Source organism: Accipiter gentilis, chromosome 32 (genome assembly GCF_929443795.1).
Source record: "Accipiter gentilis chromosome 32, bAccGen1.1, whole genome shotgun sequence".
NCBI lineage: Eukaryota > Metazoa > Chordata > Aves > Accipitriformes > Accipitridae > Astur > Astur gentilis.
Window position 1 is genome coordinate 10,475,256 of NC_064911.1, and position 22,242 is coordinate 10,497,497.

The window sequence follows — 22,242 nt, forward strand, 5'->3', positions numbered from 1 at the left end:
AGGCAGAGATTCAGGATACTGTGTCTTTAGGATCAACAAATTATCCGCCATGTAAATTTACGAAGTTTGGGGAATTTTCTGTCACTAGATACCTCTCACTTTCTAGTGACTTTTCTTTAAATACTTCTTACTTACATGGCTACCAACATCACTACTTCTAAAATGTAACCACTGGTAGGACTTCACTTCTCAAAAAAAGCACAGATACTGCTCTCAAGTTATGTACCTGAAGGAAGGCTTAAAAATCAAATGCTCTGTTGAATATATTTATGGAAGGTCTTAAGTTAAGCTCAGAAACACGTTGACTATTCCTTCTCCCCATTTATGGGATCCCTTTGTCGTCATCCTCCTCCAGGACAGTTCTTGGATTCACAGTTCAGTAGCAAATGGTGCTACTTATTTCTAATTCTCTCTTACCTTTAATTCAACTTTTTACTTTTTTTTTTAAACACCCCCGTATATCTCTGGTTTTGTCTGCCCTCTAATAATGGCCTTTTCTATTAGCCTGTACCTTTCAAAAATTCTTGCAATAAATGCCACATCTTCGGCCATTTTCATCCTTTAACACTTCAACCTTTAATTTGCCTGCTACAATAACTGGTAGCCACAAGCAAATCAGAATCACTTGCAGTATGGCTCAGCTGTGGAGCTCAAGGGTCCCAAGACTGAGCTTCCCTGCAAAGTCGGTTATTCCCCTCCGCTCGGCTTGGGACTCCTGCCTCCCCCCACCCTGCCCAATTGCTAAGGCTTGGAAATATCCAGAGATTACAAATGCTTCACTTGCATCATGTGCTTTGTAATTTAAGAAGCAGAAGTGCTTCGTAATAACTACAATTGATAAAATATTAACTTGTGCTTTTTTAATAAAATGAAACAAAAGCATTCTAAATCATAGCAGCTTATAGATCAAAACTGTCCATCGGTTAGGAGCATAGTGTAATTAAGAAGTGTGAAAACTGCAAAATATTAAAACCCTGCAGCAATTCAAATTCATGACAAAACCTTCATGCAGAATGAGTGACGCTGCCTGATGCTCTACTGATTTGGTCTACTTGTTCATTGGTAAATACGAATTTTCTTCCTTGGTAATGGCATATCCTCTTTTCCAAAGGGGAAGAAAAGGTACAAAGCCCTTTTGATTAGCACACAGTAGCTCTTTCCCTAGTTAGCAATTATTCTTTTACAGCACTGAGAAACGAGGACTTTTTGTTTACCATTAGTTGAGGTAAGTTATCTTGCTTTTATTTGGGTTTAAGACTACTGTAAAGGAGTAGCTTTTCAGTTGCAGCATGGTTTGTCAAGATTACAATATTTATGACTGCATAAAATACATAAGTAAAAAATTATGATCTTGTAGAGTTTGTTATCAAGAGCTGAGACTTACATCTTTACAGAACTGCAAATACTGGCTTCCTAACTGCTAGTTGATAATTTTGCTGGCAAGAGCATTTGTTTTGCTTTTCTTTAATCTCGACACCCTTTTGTCCAACTGTTGTAAGAACTAGCAAGAAAGTCACTTATAACTATGGATAACCTGTTGTAACAGCATTAGACAAGCTGTACCGATTCTTCATTAAAACACCCTTCGTTTGAAACTACAATGTAAGAGGCGATTCTTTTTGTTCAAAGAAACTATCAGCATGCTCTGTGCCTTTAACACTTCACATCGATTACAAAAAATTTAACAATGCAATCACTAACATACCCCACTAATGAGAAATTATGAGAAATTGTTTGATGCAGAACCTTCTGCATCAGTCAATCTGATCGATAAGAAAGTTATCAATTTTGAAATTTAGATTTAATGCATTTTCAAGAAGCTAATGAGAAAGGAGCAACTTAAAATAAATACCATCATTAAAACTGCAAACTGTTACAATGATATATTATAAACTTGTCCTAAATAAACCTAGTGCTTCAAAAATTTACCAGTGAATTCGTATTACAAAATATGTGAAAATACAATAGAATACCACAAAACAACGACCTTTTTTGGGGTCAACAATGACGCCAAGATGATTAGGTCTTAACTTTTTAAATTGTTAATAGAACATATTGTAATATATAAGTTGCAATTTGGTTGAATTCTAGAGAATATCCCCACCCAAACTCAAATTCACCTTTTTCATTCCTCCTCTAAAACTAGTGCCAAACTTCCTGTCAAAGCCGGTATTTTTCTTGAAGAGCTTTAAAGTTTAGCCGTTACTTTTTTCTACTACTACATTTTGGCAGCAACTATTTATTGGTCTGTTATTGCAAAAAGTGCAATTTAACAATAAACCAGTCTGAAGGTCATTCTATGTCTTGAGGATACATACCATATATTTCTTTAAAAATAATCATACTTTTGTAAGCAATACTTTACAGTAGACACCTCAAATCTACCATAGATGTAAAACTTAAAACGAGAAAAATTTAGTCTCTAAATCTTTATACACATTATTTATATTCGAGTTTCTATATATATTATATATATACACAAGCACAAGAGTATATATAAAATATATATAATCAGATTCAAAAAAGAACAAAAACTGGGCACTGTACATAAAATCTTTTTAAAACTCAAACAATAGAAAAACTTTAAACATTAAACAATTTTAATAAAAGTTTCTGTACAATGCTAAGCAGTTTTATTTACATATAGAAAATGTAATAGGAGTAGTGTTTGAAATTACAGAACTCCTTAAAATTTCAATGGCAGGTAATCTGGAAAAAATAACAGCATTCCATTCACAAATATTTTCAAGCAATAAATATGTATTTATAAATAGTGTAAATTTACATCAAGATTAGAAACAAAAATCACAAATCTGAAGTTTATTCCTTAGTCTATGTGCAACCCATTTATCTTTGTGACTTGGCTGTTAATTGTTTTAAATTTTATTTAGGAACCAAAAGTGTAACCGTCATGGTTTCAAAACAAGACAGAAAAACATAAAAGCAGTAAAAAATTTATATCACCTAACTCTTCACATTAAAAAAAAAAAAAAAAAAAAAAAAAAGTTGCCCAAAGAAAGACTTAAAATTTCTAACTACCTTACAAAGAAATGACCAGCTAAGCTAGTACTTTTTCCAAGGGAAATTCTGAAGGGGAAAAATGGATGAAACCAACTCATCAGCCCAGAAACAGAGAAATACAAAAGAGGTGGTCTTCAAGTCAGTAGTCTGTATAATGTTGCCAGTTTTGTCAGATATATACAAAACATGGAATTATTTTTTGAAGTACAGCTGGATGAGCTTTATTTGTTTTGAGTTCTGGAGTAGGAGGCAGTGCTCTCTCCTGTCCAGTTGGTTGACACTCCGCACTTGGAAGGTTGCATAGACACAGCTTTCAGCCAGCAGCCTTACGGGATAGCTACAAAAATCAGTGGTGCAGAACTGGGTCACTTCCTGAATATCAGAAAAGTTTTCATTTAATGTCCATGAAAAAAATGTCAAGATGAGGAGGATGGCAATGGAGGAGCCTGAAAAAGAAAACATTAAATTACCTTTTCTACAAGGGTGTAAAACTCAGTTGTTTAACCAAGACCTGCACAAATTGTAACCATGAGAGTTTAAAGTCACACACACTACTCTTTTTACACTTCAGGACTCTTTCAAGTGGATACTGGCATTTTTTTCCAACTTAGTCAAATACAACGTGCATTTTATGACTACTCTGCATTAGGATTTTGCCTATACTGCAGACTGGAGTACGCTGTGGGGATGTCTGTGTTAATACAATGTGAGCTGCCAAAACAAGTCCCACTGTGGCAGCAAAGAGCTCCATGTGGGCTCAGTATAGATGTATCTTTATATATGCTAAAACAGGGATTCTCAACCTGTTTACCAGTGGGGGTGGGGGGATTGTCCATTTGTGGCTTCTTCAAATGCCTTGCGGGCTTCTTTTTTTTTTTCTTCTTCTTTTTCTTTTTTTCTCCCCCCTCCCTCCTCTACCTAAACACTAACATATAACTCTGAAATTAGGATATCTGTGGAAAGGGTCTCAGGTTCTCTGACACGTGAACAAAGTTGTTTTGGGTTGGTTTTTGTTTTTTTTTTTTAATCCTGGAAGACAAGAGTGCCTGATGAGTGAAGCAAGCTAGATGTCTTGTTCCTGCGTGCTTTCAGGAGACAAGGTCTAGAAGATACCTAACTATTTCCCAGTGTTATACTTTGTGGTATTACCATCAAAATACTGAATCTCTGATGGCATTTCCTTCTCCTCTTTTCCTGCTTACGAGTCCTGTCACGATGTGGAATCCCTTCAAGAAGCTACTCACAGTCTTTAAAGACACTTTACATCATACTATAGTACCCACTTATGAAACAGTAACACTAACTGATCCTCATGTTTGCTCACAATACTTTACCCCAAACACAAAGACTCTTTGTTAGGCCTATTGCACCTTTGCCATGTGAGATTATCTTCATCCTGTGACTTGCAACAAACCTTAACTCTTCTCCTAGATGTGAGAGAAGTCACTTTTAGGCTATGACTCTTCTCAGTTGAGATTGTATCCCCTTTAAAAGAAATGAACGTGCACACCAATTTCACAAGAGAACAATTATTAACCCCCCTTAGGGCTGCAGGTATAGGCTTTGGTGGGGGAGGGAGCTACTCACAGGTTGAGAACCCTTGTTCTAGGGACAATATCATCAGCGTTACCTATATGATGTTATAAACACAGACAACAAAACACCCCTCCCTCCCCGCTCTTTTCCATACAGAAATGTTCGTGCCCATTTCCACTCAACTGGATGACGTATCTGAGAACAGTTGTTTATTTATATGCTTTTCTGTAACAGATCATCACTTCGAAATTGCAGTATTTCACAAACTACAATGACAATGGGCTCCTAGAAGTATGAAGTTCAACCACCTCAGGCTCTGTAGGACCAATGAAGAGAATTAAATTCAGAGGACATGGTCCTGCACTCTTGCCAGCCTCTACTGCTGAACCTTGAGGCCTCACCTCAAAAGGTTACAACTTATCATGCTAGCATTACATGACATAGTTGTCTAAACATACATTTTCTGCGGCACCTGGAAACGAATCAAAAGGCACAGCCGTTTCTGGGCTGTTGCATTTAATTCAACACAAAATTCTCATAACGGTTAGTCCAATGTTTGTCTCCTTTGACAGAAAGGCAAGTCTTATAAATAAATCCAGCATCGCTTTCACTGCGATTACAAACAAGCCATCTTTGCCTGAAACAATGAAACCTGGGTGAAATGTTAGGACAGTTGTGCTGACACAGTTCAAAGCAGGAGGCTGCCATATATAGCACAAAGCTATAATGGCAAAGAGGCTTTTTGCTTTAAATTGAAATGCAAAGGAGGCCCCAAGCCAAATGACAGAACTGTTTGAGAGCATCCACTTGCTAAGCAGAAGGACAGTGCTGCTTTGGGAGGGGATGGGTGAGGAAGGGGAAGGAAGGGGTCTGAGTGCATAGGATGCTCTGCTGCTATACTGACTTCATACCACAACCAATGTATTAGAGATGCTCTTGAACCTGGTGCTAGTTTCTCCAAGCTTCACTGTCCTGATTCTTCCCATCTCCATCTGATCCAGTTATGGTCTTCAGGTGATCTCTATTGGATTTTTAAAGCCACAACTTTATGAATTGTAACATCATACTTTTCCTGAAAACTCAGCGGTTATGTTCTGCAGTAAGTTACTGTACTATTTCACATAATTCTGACTCTTCAGCGTTTTGTTCTGTAAATATCACACACAACCCATACCTCCATTTGAATCAGAAAGTCCATGGTACTCATACAGTGGAGTACCAAGACAGTCTACAACTGCTTTACAAATAATGTATTTATGCACCCACTTATTAATTTGACTTACTAATGTAAATTGATCATAGACTTGCATCAAGTCCTCCATTTTGTACTGTTCTAGCACCACAAAATTTTCCAGGTTCGTGCTTATCTTTCGTGCACAGTCTTGGCAATGTACAACATAGGTCTTTCGAGAATTGCTCTCACTAGTGACAAAAAGCAGATCAAAGACTTCCACCTGTTAGATAGGAAACAGAAGGGCAACCATTACAATTTCATTTTTTAGAAGTTAGACCATGTAAACGGTATTTTCTTCAACATTTACAACCTTACCTTGTGCATGCAAAGAGAAAAATTAGATTTGTTCAGGGAAAATCTATCCTCCTAAGGCTCAGGCAGAGAAGTGAAATACTGTAAAACCACTAACATTACATTGTGGATGTCTGGATGAGCAGCGCTATGGGAAAGCTTTTGGTCAATATTGACAAAAGCAGGATTCATACTCTAAATAGGGGTTACTCAGTAAGGTGGAGATTTATAACAAATATACCTAATTTTCCTTTTTAAAATTTGTCTGCAAAAAAAATTCATGATTTATTTCCTTACTACTCAGTCACATGCACATCCTGCTCAGGAGGCTGAGTCAGAAGATAACTAGAAACTGATATTCAGGGGGTAGGAAAATTTTATTTTCTTTTATGCTTCATGAAAACTATTATCTAATACTTTAAACAAACTATTAACAGGAAGTAGAATAAAAAATTTCAGGAAAAAACGTATGTCCTATGAAAAAAATGTACTTAAATTCTCTCTTTTGGGGATGTTGTTGACTTCTAAAATGAAGACAGATACACCTTTAAAATGAAGCTCAGCAGATCAAATTATATGCAGGAAGGGGTAACAACTCTTTATAATAACTGAGAATTGAAAATCGACCTAGTGAATAACAGTGCCGTGGAAGTACTGTGGAAGAGACTGCAGCAAAATACAGCCTATGTCTAGAAAACCAGCTTGATAAGCTCTTTGAAGACAGTACTGCATCACATATACGTGCTTACAACATAGAGTAGCTGCTGCAACTTAAAAGCAAAACTAAAATAGCAACAATAGCAAAAGACAGGACAAAATTTAAATATATTTTATAGTAGTACACAAGCCCAACACATATTTTTACTGACCTCACAAATGCTACAGTAATGAGCTGGCTCGTCCTTTGCTCGCCCATGCCAGACAATCTCTTTTCCTGCAGCAATTAGAGCTTCCCTCAGTGTCTGACACTGTTTGAGAGTTCTTAACAGGCAGTACCTGCAACCAAAATCAGTTGTATATTAAGTTCAATATTCAACTTTATAGCAAGATTCAAGTAGGCTTAAATTTCTTCCAAGACCTTGTACTTGGAGTTTCCTCTTCCTCTGGGATTTCAGAACAGCTGACTAATAAGAATCACTGGACTCGTGACTTAGGTAGAAGTTAGACCACATGCTTATGGACCTCTGTGTAGATTTGCTCTATTTCACTACAGCCCCTTGCCCTGCAAACAGGCTGCATCTTTCATTTTGGACTGGAATGCACGAATGGCCTTTTAAGCACAATAAAACAACGTGTTGTCAAAAGCGATTAATGTATTTTATTTTGAACTATGAATTTATCAGCAAAAAGTCAGTTTGAACTGCCAAGTTCAAAATAACTGTTTACATTTTGTGTAAATGACTATAGCCTAATCCAAGGAACTCTTTTAACTAACATCCTAAAACCCCTGTTACTTCCTCAGCACTACTGAACTTTCAGTCATCCAAAGTCTGAAAACCCAAGTTCTGACGGGAATCACTCTACACATAGTGGAAATAAAATCTATCAACAGGTATCTTCTTCCGTGTAAAAGGAAAAAGAATAGACAGGTTGATATTAGAAAAGGAAGTCCCTTCATAGGAAAAAAACCCCTAACATTGAAAAAAACAAGTACAATTTTAACACTTATTTTATGAATGAAGAAAAAAACCTGGTCAAATGTCAAATTAAAATCAACAATTCCCTGCCATCCTTCTGTAAAGGATAAAAAAAAAAAAAAATTACCTTCACAGTTTTATACAGTTCTCTTCTGTACTAGAAAATCTAACTTGTTTTCTAGCATTGTATGAGCTACATACGTTCCCATAAAAAAACTGGCAAAATAGGTCGCCAGATTTCTAAATTACAATGTTATTTACAGTAATTTTTAGCTCTCAGCTATCCTATTTATTTGAGCTGTAGCCTTTGCAGCCTTTAATTTTCTCCTCCACAGGGTGGTTATGTTACACACTCATTAGATGCAGAAGGAAGATTGAAAAAAACATAAGGGGAGGAATAAACATTGGACGGAAAACAAAGTGCTCAAGAGTTCTATCAAAATGTTTTCAACTTGATCCTTCTCCCACTTTAAAACCTTAAACATGTAAGATATACGTTCTGTATTTTTTCAAAAAATGTTTCTTTCATGCTTTTCCAAGTAGTTAATAAAATCTTAGGCTTAGAGATACTCTTCTCTTAATGTTTTATACTCAGACTGTTCATCTTCACTAAAAACAAGTCTGGCTTCATTAATACCCTGACTGTAAGAATAATGCAAAACTGAAAGCATGTTTCTTCATTAAACGTCGTATTTTCATATACCGAATTCCAAGAAAATTAAACAGCTCATTTAGCTGTAACTCCTTCAACACTTTCGAAGTTCGATGTTAAAGGGACTTAAGATGCTAAGGCCAACTGTATGTGATAGATCATGTATTAATTCACTTGACTGTTGGGCTAATGTGCTTCTGACAAGCTCAGTAACTTTGGTATAGCATTCTTATATGCAATACAACCCAATTTCAAACAAACATAAAAGCTACCATTCTTCTCTTCTGCTGTTATCTGGAAAAGTCTTTGGGTATGCCAAAGAGCAACTGGAAGCACATCTGCACACTTGTCACCATTGTTCTCCAGTCTTGACTTCCAAAGAATTTTCAGAGTTTTCTAGTGTTCAGTTGTGAAAAAACAATTGCCCAAAATGTAACCCACATATAACACTGCTGCAACGTTTGCCAAATTTGCAACCAAAGCCAAAAACAATAGCTAGAAGGTGAATTCCCCTTCCTTAGATAAAATTCAGATCCTAGTAGTGGCACTTGAAAATCTAAATGTTAACTATTTCATGCTATCAAAGAATGGGAGAAAGCATAAGAACCACCACTTTGAAAATGCACCACAATTTCCTGAAGTTTGGGAAGCCTAAAGCAAGTCAAAAAGGTTTCTAGCAGTCACATTGTGTAAGTTAAATGGTGTCAGATTTTAGTATTGTAGGCCTGCTTTTATTCTTGTACAGTGAGAACTCAGTTAAAAGAAAATCTAAGACCATAGCTCTCCCTCAATGTTTTTCAGGTATGGCATCAAGAGTATGAGTAACTCATGTCCAGCCAAATTCAAATATTTAAGAGAAGAAGATTTTAAAATGGACATCATCCTGATTTATTCTAGAAGAGCAGTGAGAAACTTGTTTGAATATTTAGATATCCAGTAAAACTTTTTGAATTGTGGAGACCATCCCAATAGCAATGCAAAAATGACCTCTCTGTATCTTTCAGTAATGTAACTTCCCTACTGATACTGAAACATATTTTATCTGGCTTCGCGATTTTGTGCAAAATAATTTCTCCCATGTCATGTTCTCTTATGTTTCTAAAACTGGTTTTGTAAAAGAACTTAGTATTTTGGTTACTTTGGAAGTATTTTTTAAGTGTTTATTACTATGTTCCTACTACCTAAAATTCTTCTCTTCCTCAGATGCATTTGTAAAAGTCCTTCTAGCTTCCAAGATGTTTGCGGTTCATTTTTCTTTTCTTAAGGGTTGCGCTCCCTTAGTCAAGTTTTAAATCACTTTGTCTGCCTGTGTTCCTGATCATGATTCTACTGTTAATATCAAATCTTTAAGAAACATCTAATGAGAAAGTTTCAGTTTTTGCTCTTTATCTTTCGTCTAGCAAGACAGCACCGAGTTGCACATTAACTAAAAATATAAGGAGGCTTCAGACTTCTTCCAAAAGCGAAGTTTCCTTCTATTATTTTTTCCCCTACTACTATTCTATTTCTTTTCATCATTAATCTGGTTCCCAATATTTATATGCATGCTTAAATTTTAGTTTACTGCCTCTGTAGTGGTTACTCTCACATAACCCAGTAAGACATATTTGTATTTATCTTTCAAATTGGAATTACAAACTACTTTTTATGATTTTCCAAAAGCTAGTATTTTGTACTATTCTGATACCTAAGAAGCCCCAAAGACAGAAGTCAAACTACCTAAACAATTCAGGTATCTTAGATGTGCAATTTCAGATACAGACCTGTATTTGGCAAAAAGGTGACAGCTGTGTCACTGATATATTTTTTTTCTTGATGACAAATGAAAAGTCAGCTATTCAAGATGAAATTCAACCAGCTGTATCAGAAATCACTATTTCTCAAGTGTTTTTATACACATGCATACACATACAGACATTTGTGTGTTTATATATATGTGTGTATTTTGTACATATTAAAATCCAGGAGCAGTGGACAATAGCTACTTGCCAGCTGGTACTATTTTCCTGCAGACAAGGAGTCCACAGGAAAATTATGCAACTGCATAATCATGAAGGAGATCATGAAGATTTCTGCATTTCCAGTATGCTTCCAAAGCCATGGTCAGATACTAGACTGTGTATTCTGGTGACACCCGTTTCTATTAACAGCTATACCATAACTACAGAAGTGACCACAACAAAGAGTTATCTCAGGTTACTGCTACTACATGTTACAAGCCAGAGCTTATCACTGGATCTTCTTCCCCTCTGCACACATAGCCTGGAACTTGGGATTTGGCTGACAACTAACTGGAATGGAGGGCTTAATCCAAGTAAACTGGAAATGGTTTCAGTAGGCTGGAAAAAGCAAATGTATGCAAGACTGAAGTTTGTATCTGCTCCCCAGCATCTTTATTTGTAATCTACACCTAAAATTTAGGTCTCTCACTAGAGAAAGCTCAGCTGCTGTCAGCTAGCAAGACAATAAGAAACTACCATTTTGTTCTCTGTGTTTATTCACAACACTTTAAGTGTTTCCCTCGGAGAAGGATGCTATGCTCAGTCATGTTTTTTCTCCATTTAAGCCTAAACCATGGCAAAAACCCCCAAACTTGTGCAAATGCAAAATACAAGTGCCAGAATATTGAAATAATGTTTTGCCAAAAACATTCCAGAACTGCTTCAAGCTTTACAATAGATGCCTGCTGGGCTTGGGAAGATATACATATGAAGATAATTGTGAAATAAGTTTGTGGGTTTGTTTGTTTGTTTTTTTTTTTTAAAAATGGACTTTCTGGCTTCCTCCCTCCCACACCCTGCTTCTTTTCCCCGTTTCTCATTTTTAACTACTCAGTTTCTCCTCTCCCTTTTATGACAGCTGGCATTGTGAATATGAGCACTAATGGCTTAACTGAAGGGGCAGGACTGTCAAGCCTTCAGCAAAGATTTTCTTTCCCCTAGATATTCCGTTACTAGATTTTAAGAAAGTATTCACACATAAATGGTATTCCAAAAACTAGCTTTATGGTGACTACAAACCTCCCTGTCTTTGACTTCCAACATTCTTGGTCCTTACATAGTTACCATTTCATCAATTCCACCATTCTGCAACAGATGTTCAAGCTTAAATTCCTACTGTAAAAAGGAGTCTCACTCAGATGTCATCAATAAATCCTACTGGGGGGGGGGGGGGCGGGGGGGGGGGATAAATTCTTTTTCTTTGCCATTCCTTTGCAAGTTAACCCACCCATTTGTTTTAAAGGTCCATTTCAAGGCAAATTATAAAAGGATTCAATGCTTGTGGATCCAGTATGTTGGTAAGACGCTAGAAGCTCTTTGGTAGGCTGAAGGAAAACAAGAGACTGCTGCTACCAGAGTATTCTCCTGACGAGTAATTTGCTTTAGAATTCATTCCTCCACTTTGTTTAGGACAAACCTATGATATATGCTGAAATGTCCATTCATTCCTCAACCTAGGTTGCAATATTCCTAGCCTGGAATATTCCTGCATTTTGGAATATGCATATGAGAAATGTCACTAAACTCAATTACCATTTTACACATCAATTATTTCATTGTTCAGGAGAGTGAGCAAAGGGAAGGAGGCTTTCAAATTCCTACTCACCTTTATTTAAAACATTTATACTGGATCTCAAAATGACAGTGTGTGAGCACTAACTAGAGGTTCTAGAAATGTAAAATTAAGTTTAACCTTGCTGTAAAAATGATCAAACACATCCAAATTCTAGTAATTGGGTTGGTGACCTAATTTCATTATTTCTTATGTACCCTGAACAGCTTTTGTCATCTAAGTCAACTGTTTCTGTAAACTGCTATATTAAGTCTATAGCATTTTTAACAAAAAATTGAATTGGATCACTCTAAAGCTATGCCACAATAACATCAAATAAATAATAAAATTAACAATATCTATAAATGGATTCTTTGAAAAACAGAATATAAAATATTTTTGGCTTGATTCTCAGAAACAGAGAGGATTACTTACAAATCAACTATTGTTTCATGTTTGAAGAGGAAAAGGGTACAGTAAATGTTCAAATAAATAGAACTTACTTTATCATTTCAAAAAGCTTTGGATCTGAGACCTTGATATTTCGAGCCATGTTCCATGAAAGATGAACCATGGGTACTATGGACTTTACACTCTGCAGTTTATTCCACTCGTACCGTTCCACTGCCAATTTATATTGACAGGCTATACAAAAACAAAATTACAAAAGCAATTATTCAAGTTAAGAAATAAGTATCAAGTGCAGCCAAAATAATCTGATTATAATAAAAAAATTATACCTTTTAGGGCTAGGTTAAACTTCATTTGCAATGACCCATTCATTCCAACTAGACTTGAATTCTGTAAAATTACTCTTTAAAAATTGTATTTATGATGCTAAAAGAACGCACAATGCTACAGCAGTAACAACTATCTGCGAGAACAAGTTACTGACCAGTCTTCAATTTCTATGGTGACCAGAGAGCAATATTTCAAAAAGGTTTACTTAATAAATTTTCAAGTATTTCAGATTTAAAAAAAACAACTAAACTTGAAATGTCTGCATCTCACTTTATTCACTCTTTATCGTAATTTCACAATGCTATGGTGTATATAATACGTCTTGAAAAGGAAGACTGCACCCTGAGAGATTTGTTGCAGTAAGTCAGACTTTTTCATTAAGCAGTGGCGTACTCACCCTGCCCTTTTTTAAAAAAACATTCTACAAAATTTACTGCAACTTAACATGTGAGCTCTGTATTGGTCAGTCATACAATCCTGGATATATACTATTTATTGCACCATAATAAAATAAAGACACACCTTAAACTATTTAAGAAAACGGGAGTTCTTTGGAAATACATTCTCTTCAGATGCTTGACAGAAGCTCATTTTAGGTGTGATATTTCCTTCCATTCTCACATCTAAAAACCTTCTAACACCATGGTTCAAAACTAAAGACTTCCAAAGCAGTATGTCTGAAAAACCTAATACTCCTTTATGAACAAAATTTTACAACTGTTCGCATTTCCTGATGCTTTTACTAAAGAGCAATTAGGTATCTGTTGTCCTGAAAAAGTTAGACTGGACAAGTCCTTAAACTCGTATGCAAGCTACAGCACAGTCTGCTGGGTAGAGCAAATTTTGAGAGAGAAAGTTAAAAATGGCCTACAAGACAGAGTGTATAAATTAATATAAACATTTTATTCTGCTAGTATTTGCTATACAACTGTAATTTTTACAAACCCATTAAATGAACGAGTGCGAAGACTTCATTCTTGCTCATTCACTTCCTCTTACCAATGGAATTATTTAAAGCTTCAACACACCATGTTTTAAAATACAGTATGTTCATTTTTTTAATCTAGTAAAGCATGGTAAATTAGTAAGAAATGATAGGTTCTGTGGCATATGTAGTATAATATTACCTAATTATGTAGTTCAGCACAGGCACTATTCAACCATACCTGTAAGAGGGCCAACATTCCACGCAATGTTGTTGCACCAGCCGATAGCCTGAACCCAATGAACAGTGCCAGCATTTATCCACACTAAATCCCCTGGTCTTTGAATAAACCTATAAACTGGGACATTGGCTTCATACAAATCTTCCAAGTTTGGCCACCAAGATCCCATGAGGAAATTCATATTATTCCTGAAACAATAGGAAAAATAAAGTCTTCAGCATTTATCAGCAGACATATTAGTGGTTGATACTTCAACAAAATTACCTGTAAAAACTGATCATCATGAAAAATGCTTTCTGCATCTAATCAGTGACCTGGGAGGACTAGCCAAAAGGAAACTTTTGTCTATAAAATTCCTGATCCTAATTCCATATTTCGCATACTGCAATACATTAAAACACTTAACCATCTAGCTGCCCATGTGAAGTCAGTTTATGGCATCCAGTTATGTTCTACTTTCCTCTAAGTTTCCCAGTATTTTATTAATGCTGAGGCAGAGAAATCCTTGGTCAGATCTAGCATGACACTGCTGCTGCTTTTTTAACCCAGCGCCTGATTTTATATACAGGCCATACCAGCTCTTAAGAATGCTTTCTGTTTTGAACAATGCCAACCAGGTACTCGACCTGTCACTGTACACACGTGAAGCTTGTCCACACAAGCAGCAACCTGTTGGCACCATCTCAACTGTGATCCACAGGTCTATGCTATATTCAGCCAAGAAATGTCGACCCGCCTGAGAAGCACGAAGAAACACCTCCATATGGATTTCCTAAGCATGAACTCTTCCACTATAGTTATGCAAAATACATACATCTCCCCCATACTTATCCCAATTTTATACTGTTTTTATACCGTACAGGAGATCCTTCACAATTCATAGTTTTCAAAGACAATTCAGTGCCTCTATCAGGCACTCTAGACGTTTTATGAGGTTACCAAGATCTCAGTTTCTCTGTCACCCTCAGGGACAGTGTCATGTGGGTAAAAGGCATGTTGTCATAGAGATGCAATTGCATCAGTGGAATTACATTGAGATGGCTCATGTTTGTTAAGGTGGATGAAATAAGAACGGTTGTCAGTAGACTGGCAGAAAATACAGAGTACAGAGACACCAAGATGAATTTGCAGAACCGTGGAAAAGTTCTGAAGGAAAGTCAAGAGCTTAGTCCAGTTTTAACTGGGCTAGGTAAGAAAAAAAATTCTCCCGTAAGATCAGCTTCAGAGGCTACTGCTTGAATACTAGCATGATCAGGGGATGCAATTGCTCATACTATTTTTTTTTTTTTTTTTTTGGGGGGGGGGGGTAGGGTGGTGGGCATGGGGGGTTGTATGCATGTGTGTGTGTTTTGTTTGTTTTTAAAGCATCCACTCAACACAAGGCACAACACAGAAACCCCAGTCTTAGATATGGTTGAGTATTTCCCCAACAGTCAGTGCACCTCAACTTTTCCAGCAAGCTACAAACACATAAGTGTACACAAAGCACGCCATAATATGTCCTGAGGTCTAAGTAAACTAAGCTCTCCCTCTAGATGCAGCAAGAAACAATGCCAAAACATCAACTACTCTGTACTTGCTTGGGTACAATTTGTACATTAATCATAATAAAGATTAACAGCATATATCACCAGGAAAATATTTTACTCCATCAGTCCTAAAAAACCAAAACAAACCCCCAATTCCTTCATCCTCAACTTTTTTCTGTCACTCCACTGCAGTAGCCCTAGAAGCCATTAGAAAACCATCACCATTTGGTAATAGTAGAGGTCAGCTTTAATATGCATGATACAGTGCCTACATAAACAGTAAGGACTACGATGGATTTTCTGATATGGAAATGTTACTACTAAGAAAACTGGATTGGTGCCACGTAATACACATTGGTAGCAGACAGCCTATGCTTATAGTAAATTTCTGATTCCCCTTAATGTATAAATTTGAATCTTGAACCTAGATGAGCATTTTCTGCTACCAATCTCTCACTTCTTGTATTTCCTTCATTCCTGTGTTCGAAAAAACAAATAACAGACCTAACGCTAATTTTTCAAAGCAAAGCGATCACAGGCAATCCAAATTTCTGTACACTGTACAAATGTCATATTTTGTATAAATTCTAAATTTTTCAATCTGATTTGTTTTAAAAGACTTTTCTGACTACATGGAAAACCCGTAAAATAATGTCCTCTTACACCACCCTCAGTGATTTTCCCCACTTAGGTCTGAGAAAGACACAAAGAACTTGATAAAAATAGAGGAAAACCAGCACGCCCAGCTTACTTTTCACAGAAGTCATTCATGACACCCCAATAACTTTCAGGGACGACAAACCATTCACAGTCACCTGGACCAATATTTATATTTACTGAACAAAAGTTGTTATTTTCTTGATGACCTGAAATTTAGAGAAAAATAGACACACTTTATGTAAGGCTGATTTATCAAAATAAAGCTACGAAAATGCAAAGTTACAATTACTAAAACCCCCTACATCATAGGTTAAGTGATATTTTTATATGACACTTACACACACTATTTAGGTGCTCCATGGTTTTAAGAAATGCAATTAAACTACCAGTGACAACAGAATTCTGCTGTTGTTAGTTTGTGGAAAATGAAAACCCGGAACTACCAATCTTGTGAATCTGACCAATACTTCAGCAGTTCCCTTTCTGTAGAAATAAATGCTTCAAGATACTAAAGCTTAGATTTTGTGTTTTATGATAGCTCTTGACAGTCCCAGTCAGGAGCAAAACTTCATGACTTCAGGCACTGAATAGACAAGTAGTAAGAAAATCTGTCCCAAAGAGCTTTCAAAATCAATGTAGAAATGCCAGTATTCTATCTTCTTTTGACAGCTGGAAAACCGAGCCATAATCCCTAATGGAATTTTCTAAAGTTGCACTTCAGAAAAAAACAGACCCTGAAATTTAGTCCAGATCCCTCAAGTCTCAGTCCACTGCCCCAACACAGCACTACTCATTATGGAGGATTGAGTTCTATCCTCAGACAATAAAGAATCTAAAAAGTCAAAGTATACTGATTTCTATGATTGCAGAAGACCTACTTCAGAAACCTGTAAAAATCTTCAAGGCATGTAAAATACAAATACTGTCCAAGGATATAAACCCATCCTCTTTGTCCTCTTAAAGAATTCTGCATTGCATGCAAGAGGTTAGTATGGTAATTTCGTAGCACTGCAGAAATACAGAAATTTCCACTATGAGGTAATTTAGCACTTCTTACACACAGAGTTCAGTTATACAAGAAATTAAAAAAATAATGAGTATGTACAATTTTATCATGTTTAGGCATGCTGTAAGATACAGAAAATCTGCAGTGCAATCAATAATACAGGAGTAGAACCTGATTTTTTTTGTGCAAAGAGATTATACTCACCTGGTGTTCTGCTTCCTGGAACCTTCATGTACAACTGCACTGTGTTCATGCCCAGGATGGTATGACCAACATGGCTTAGAAGATTTCCTGCTGATACCACACGTACAAAAGCAGGAAGTTTTGTCAGTTCATGGAGTTGCAACTTCCACCTGCAGCAAAATAGCAAATCAACAAACTGTGAATCCCTAAAACTCTTAGGAGAGTTTGGGAAATACAAACATTTTCAAAAATTTGTTAGCATAGGAGATAAAGGAGCAGACAACCTACTGCTATATAACTTAGCATCTCTTAAGAGGGAAGTTGAGACAATGCAATACCCTTACTTGACAGTTACAGCAATTTAAATGACAATTTCATTTAAGGGTGAGCTAAAAGCCAGGGTGACTCACTCTCGCAGTTAGCCAGTCTGCTGCTATACTGCCAGAAAATTCTGCTTGCAATTTACGCCTCTGTGTACATCTTTTCCAAGTGAAAACAGAGCTGTGCTCTCCCCACACTCTAAGCCAGCCAGTCAGAAACTGTTAACCATGCTTTCAAGAGCCAAATGACACGATGCTACAACGTATGTCAAGAAGACTGTCTAAATATACCCTAGCCTGTGCACACAATTGTTGTGACCAAGAACGAAGTTAACATGCATGCGCTACAGAACTGAATACCTGCATTAAGAAAAAGACAGACCTTCAGACACAAAAATCCCAGGACTTAAGTGTGGAGCTCTGTAATGTCACCGAGGTGTCTGTGTTACTCTTCCAATTTCAAATATTTCCAAATATAATCACAAATCTGACAGGCTTGTTGAGGGGAAAGATAATTTGCAGCAAAAGCTGAGACTGCAGATCATAAGATCTGGCACCCTGGGATCCTACCAGAACTATTTAAAGTATCAAAATCCAATTCCCTATGAGCCTCGGGTTAGTTACGCTTAGGTTAATTTAAAGTCTCTCTTCCAATGGTTTGCTCAGAGTGCTAGTTTATTAGCAACAATTTTGTATCTACACACAGATTTTTCTTTAGAAAAAAACCAGCATCAATATTTAAAATTTTATAACAATCTCTGATCACATACATATATACATGTATTGACCCTTCAGGAACTACACTACTAAAGACTTCAGCATCTTAAGTGGGCCTTATTCCCCAGTTTCAAACACCATAACCTTTTCTTCTGCTCTAATGATTGAAGTAGATCAGATTTTTTTGTACTGTAGCTGGCATGACTGACAGCCTAGACATGCTGGAACTTTTACAGAAATACATACTAACTAGAGATTGAACCAAATAAAAAATTATTACTGGTCAATAAAACCATGCTTTCAGAATATTTCTAATACTTTCTGATGTTTTTCTGAGCTACCTTCATCTACTCACAGAAGGATATGTAGTCTAAAGAATACTCAATTTATTCCTTATTTTTTTGAGGCTCTGGAAGAGGTATCACGGCTTATCCACAGGTAAGCATAGGTCTGGTCTTTACTACATATTTTGAACCCTGTTCCTGGATAGAGAAGCAAGAGCTATGAAAAAGTGGAAGCAGAAAGGATGACAGTAGGAATAAAAGGAAACAAAAACCAAGTAACAAAAATCCAGAAAAAAAAAAAAAAGAAAAAACATCTAATCTTATGATTTCTGTGCAAAGACTGAAAACTTGGTATTGTCAGAAGTAATTAAAGTTGTAAACAATTTAAAGCCTCAGAATGAAACAAAGGTAATGTATTAGAAGGAAGTCTACAATGAACAGTTTCTGATGGATGTTCGAGTTAATTTCTGGAAAAAAGAAAGATCCTGGAAAGAAAAGCTTGAAAAGAGATTTTATAGTGAGAAGGATTCATAACAACAGTTTAAAGACCAAAGGTAACAATTTCATTGTGGAAATGGGGTGTGCAACTGGAATTGGGTTTATCAACAGACTGATGTCTGAGAAGAATGCATTGGTTTTCCAGAAGGAGTATCATACTGTAGAATACCACTGTGAGGAGACACTGTAATCAACTTACTTTTTGTCATCTGACAGGTCAATATTGGTCCCAAACTTGATTGTTTTAAAAGGTCCTCTTCTCCTCCTCCCAGAGCTGCAAATATAGAAAATAAAATACGTGAATGTGAAAATGGGAATGATGTAAAAAACCCACATAAAACCAACCACAGAATTATCACAGTTATACCACACTTACTTATCCGAAGATGTGGATTCATTATCTGAGTGGTCCTTGTGGTGACTCTTCTTCTCATTTTCCTCCTATAAAATGCAATTGTGGAAATGCTTTTCTATATATGTAAATATACATAAAAGTAAGAATTTTTATAAAATATATAGGTATAAAGTGATAACATGTTCACAGAGATAAGCACACTTGTTTCAAGATGCAGGTGCAATCTTTAAAATACCCATATCTAAGATTTTATGTTAATATTACTGTTAAGAAAATTTTTAAAAAAGTTGTTAGTCAAAAGCCATTGCAAACAATTCTTTATGACTACAAATTCAGCAAGGCTCAGGGCAGGACAACAGAAAATGTCTACAATGTAAACATTTTTGCTAGCCTACATTAGAGTTACAAATGAGTATATTGGTTTGCTTCATTATGCAGGCGAACTGGAATCCAGTCTTAAGGAATACTGTTAACTTTTTCAGATTAGAACATTTACCTTCCTTCAAAGTCAAGCAGGTATCCAGATATGAAACTGGGATGACTAGTATTTATGAAATTAATTTTATAAAATCCATTATATAAAATCTTTTGAATTTTTCATAGCCATATGCTATTTTAGCACTGCAGTAGCTAGGACCATGACTAGTGGAAAAAATCTAACCATATTAAATGATGTAATCTGATCTTTTTAGCAGAGTGCTCAAAACCCTGTTCTAAAGACTTCTTTTTTGGCAAGTATATGGACACAGAAGGAAAAAAACTAAGATGAAAAGGAGGAAAGAACTGCCTGGAGGCTATTCAAAGATCTCTGGCTTTGAATGGGATTGTTGTTAAATCTCATAGTGCCCTATGTACCTGAGAAAGTCTTATTCATCCTTTGAATGAAGGACAAAGAGAAGCAAAAAGGAACCTAGTGATGATAGATTTATCAAATACTGAAAGACATGTTAGAAAAGCAATGTAATAGTTGTTAGAAAGGGGGGGGGAAAAAAAAAAAAAAGAAAAAGAAGATCACTTAGGGCAAGCCAAGAGGACTGTGTCTGTAGAAAGAAGAAACGAAGCTTTCATTTGAACACTGTGAAAAGTCACCTAAGGACAGGTCAAAGCAATGTTAGGCAAAGGACATATGTACACTGTCTGATTTCCAAGGGAAAAATGAAAATCATAATTCTGAAAATTATTTTATATATTGCATTTTTACCACCAATTTGTGACAGAGAAAAAAAAAATCAGAAAATCCTGCAGTTCACTTCTTGGTGCAAATCCAAAGCTGAGGCTTTGCTGCTGACAAGCTGGTATGTGATCAATTACATACGTTATTAAACGTGTATATATAATGTTCCAGTGAAGTAATGTTCTCCAGACCCTTTGGAATGATGTACAAGAATACAGTGGTGGTGCAACTGTTCAAAGGGCACTAGAAAACTTCAGTCGATATCCTACTTAAATTTATTACCACTGCAAAGGAAGAAAAATCCCATTTATGTCCCAAGCTCTTGAAGACTTCAGTGCTCCCCACTTCCCAACAGTATTCCCGTTTCTTTTCTCCCTATATCAGTCTCGCTCAAAACCATGACTACGTTCCCTTCTCTTTTCTTCCACTACCGAGTAATTCCTTCATTCCTAATCCTTTCCTCTAATGCCCAAAGTTTAAATCTAGAAATTCTGTTTCCTTTCTTACCGAAACCATTGCTGTTTCTGTGTAATGGCACTGAAAACTGCAATAGTCAATTCCCCACATTGGTGTTTATCTTGTTTTCTAATTAACAACTGGTCGAGAATATCTTTTTTTGTCTTAGTTCCACTTTAGCCCAATCTTTTTTATAACTCCAGATAATATAAGCCTCCGAGGAGGGCCCACAGCTAATTCCAAGGATGTGCTCACTACTTCAGCAAAAATATTAAAAAGACAAATATGAGTGTAAACTTCTAGTAAGCCACATCCAAATTAATTCAGAATATTATGAAGAACAAAGAAAGCTGATTTCAAAGCGTGTGTGAAATTTGAAGCAATACAAGTTTAAAAAAAACCAAACGTCATAAGTGCTAAATATTTTAATACAAATTTTGACATTATTATATGAAAGCTTAAGCTAACAAGCTTGTAAAGTATGTAAATAGACAGGAGTTTTACATTAAGAAAATTAACTTTTACATTAAGCATTTGGGAGGAACACCCCATATACTGTTTGACCCTCTATTCAAAACAGATTTTGTAAATTGGAAGTAAATTTTGTAAATGGAAGTGTCTCCTTTTCCTTTACAGCTTCCATTTGTTTTCAATAGCCATTATTAATTGGTTTCAGAGTTGGTATATAGTTTGTGAATTATAACTTAAATAATAACAATGGACTTACCCTTAAAGACTCCTGGAATGAGGAGGCCTGGTACTGTGCATATTTAGCAATTGTTGTATGAGATCTACTGCTTTCGCAACGCCAGATTTTCTTTGTTCCAGTGGGGTCCCAGTTTTCATCCGCTGGCTGCAGTAGTTGTGTCCTTACTTCTACTATGTGTTCATTATTTGCTTCTACCAATGTCTTAGTAGAGAAGAGTCCTAGATCTAATAAATAGGAATAAAATTAATAAATGAGTTAAAATATAACAGAGTTTCAAGAAAATTAATACTTAAAGTTATCTAAAGGGTTACACTAAAGCATCCCCCGCCCCCGCCTCAGCCTTCCTAACACAGGCCACCTGTAGGTTAATAATTAACACTCGTGATTAATGCTCAAAAAGCTTTTCTGCACACAACAGTAGAAGCTTAGGAAGAAACTTGGCAGCTACTGCATAGACTATATTCCAAGAAACATTTTACATGCCTTGTGCAAACAAATCTGCAAACAATTTTTAAATCTAT

General features: G+C 36.1%; 1 protein-coding gene across 17 annotated transcripts in view; it reads right to left on the reverse strand.

The window, feature by feature from the left end:
* Positions 1–840: 840 nt before the first annotated feature.
* KDM6A (lysine demethylase 6A) overlaps positions 841–22,242 on the reverse strand; it is a 168,517-nt gene continuing 147,115 nt past the window's right edge. For 8 of the 17 annotated variants that reach the window (XM_049834990.1, XM_049834997.1, XM_049834992.1 and 5 more), the window contains 9 exons: positions 21,740–21,945; positions 19,404–19,468; positions 19,227–19,301; positions 17,230–17,378; positions 16,111–16,225; positions 13,831–14,018; positions 12,427–12,568; positions 6,952–7,078; positions 841–6,011 (listed from right to left, as the gene is read on the reverse strand). In XM_049834990.1, the coding sequence (XP_049690947.1) occupies positions 5,715–6,011; positions 6,952–7,078; positions 12,427–12,568; positions 13,831–14,018; positions 16,111–16,225; positions 17,230–17,378; positions 19,227–19,301; positions 19,404–19,468; positions 21,740–21,945 (1,364 nt within the window). In that variant the 3' untranslated portion in view covers positions 841–5,714. The remainder of the gene's footprint in view (positions 6,012–6,951; positions 7,079–12,426; positions 12,569–13,830; positions 14,019–16,110; positions 16,226–17,229; positions 17,379–19,226; positions 19,302–19,403; positions 19,469–21,739; positions 21,946–22,242) is intronic. The other 9 variants (XM_049834996.1, XM_049834991.1, XM_049834999.1 and 6 more) reach the window with 4 other exon arrangements.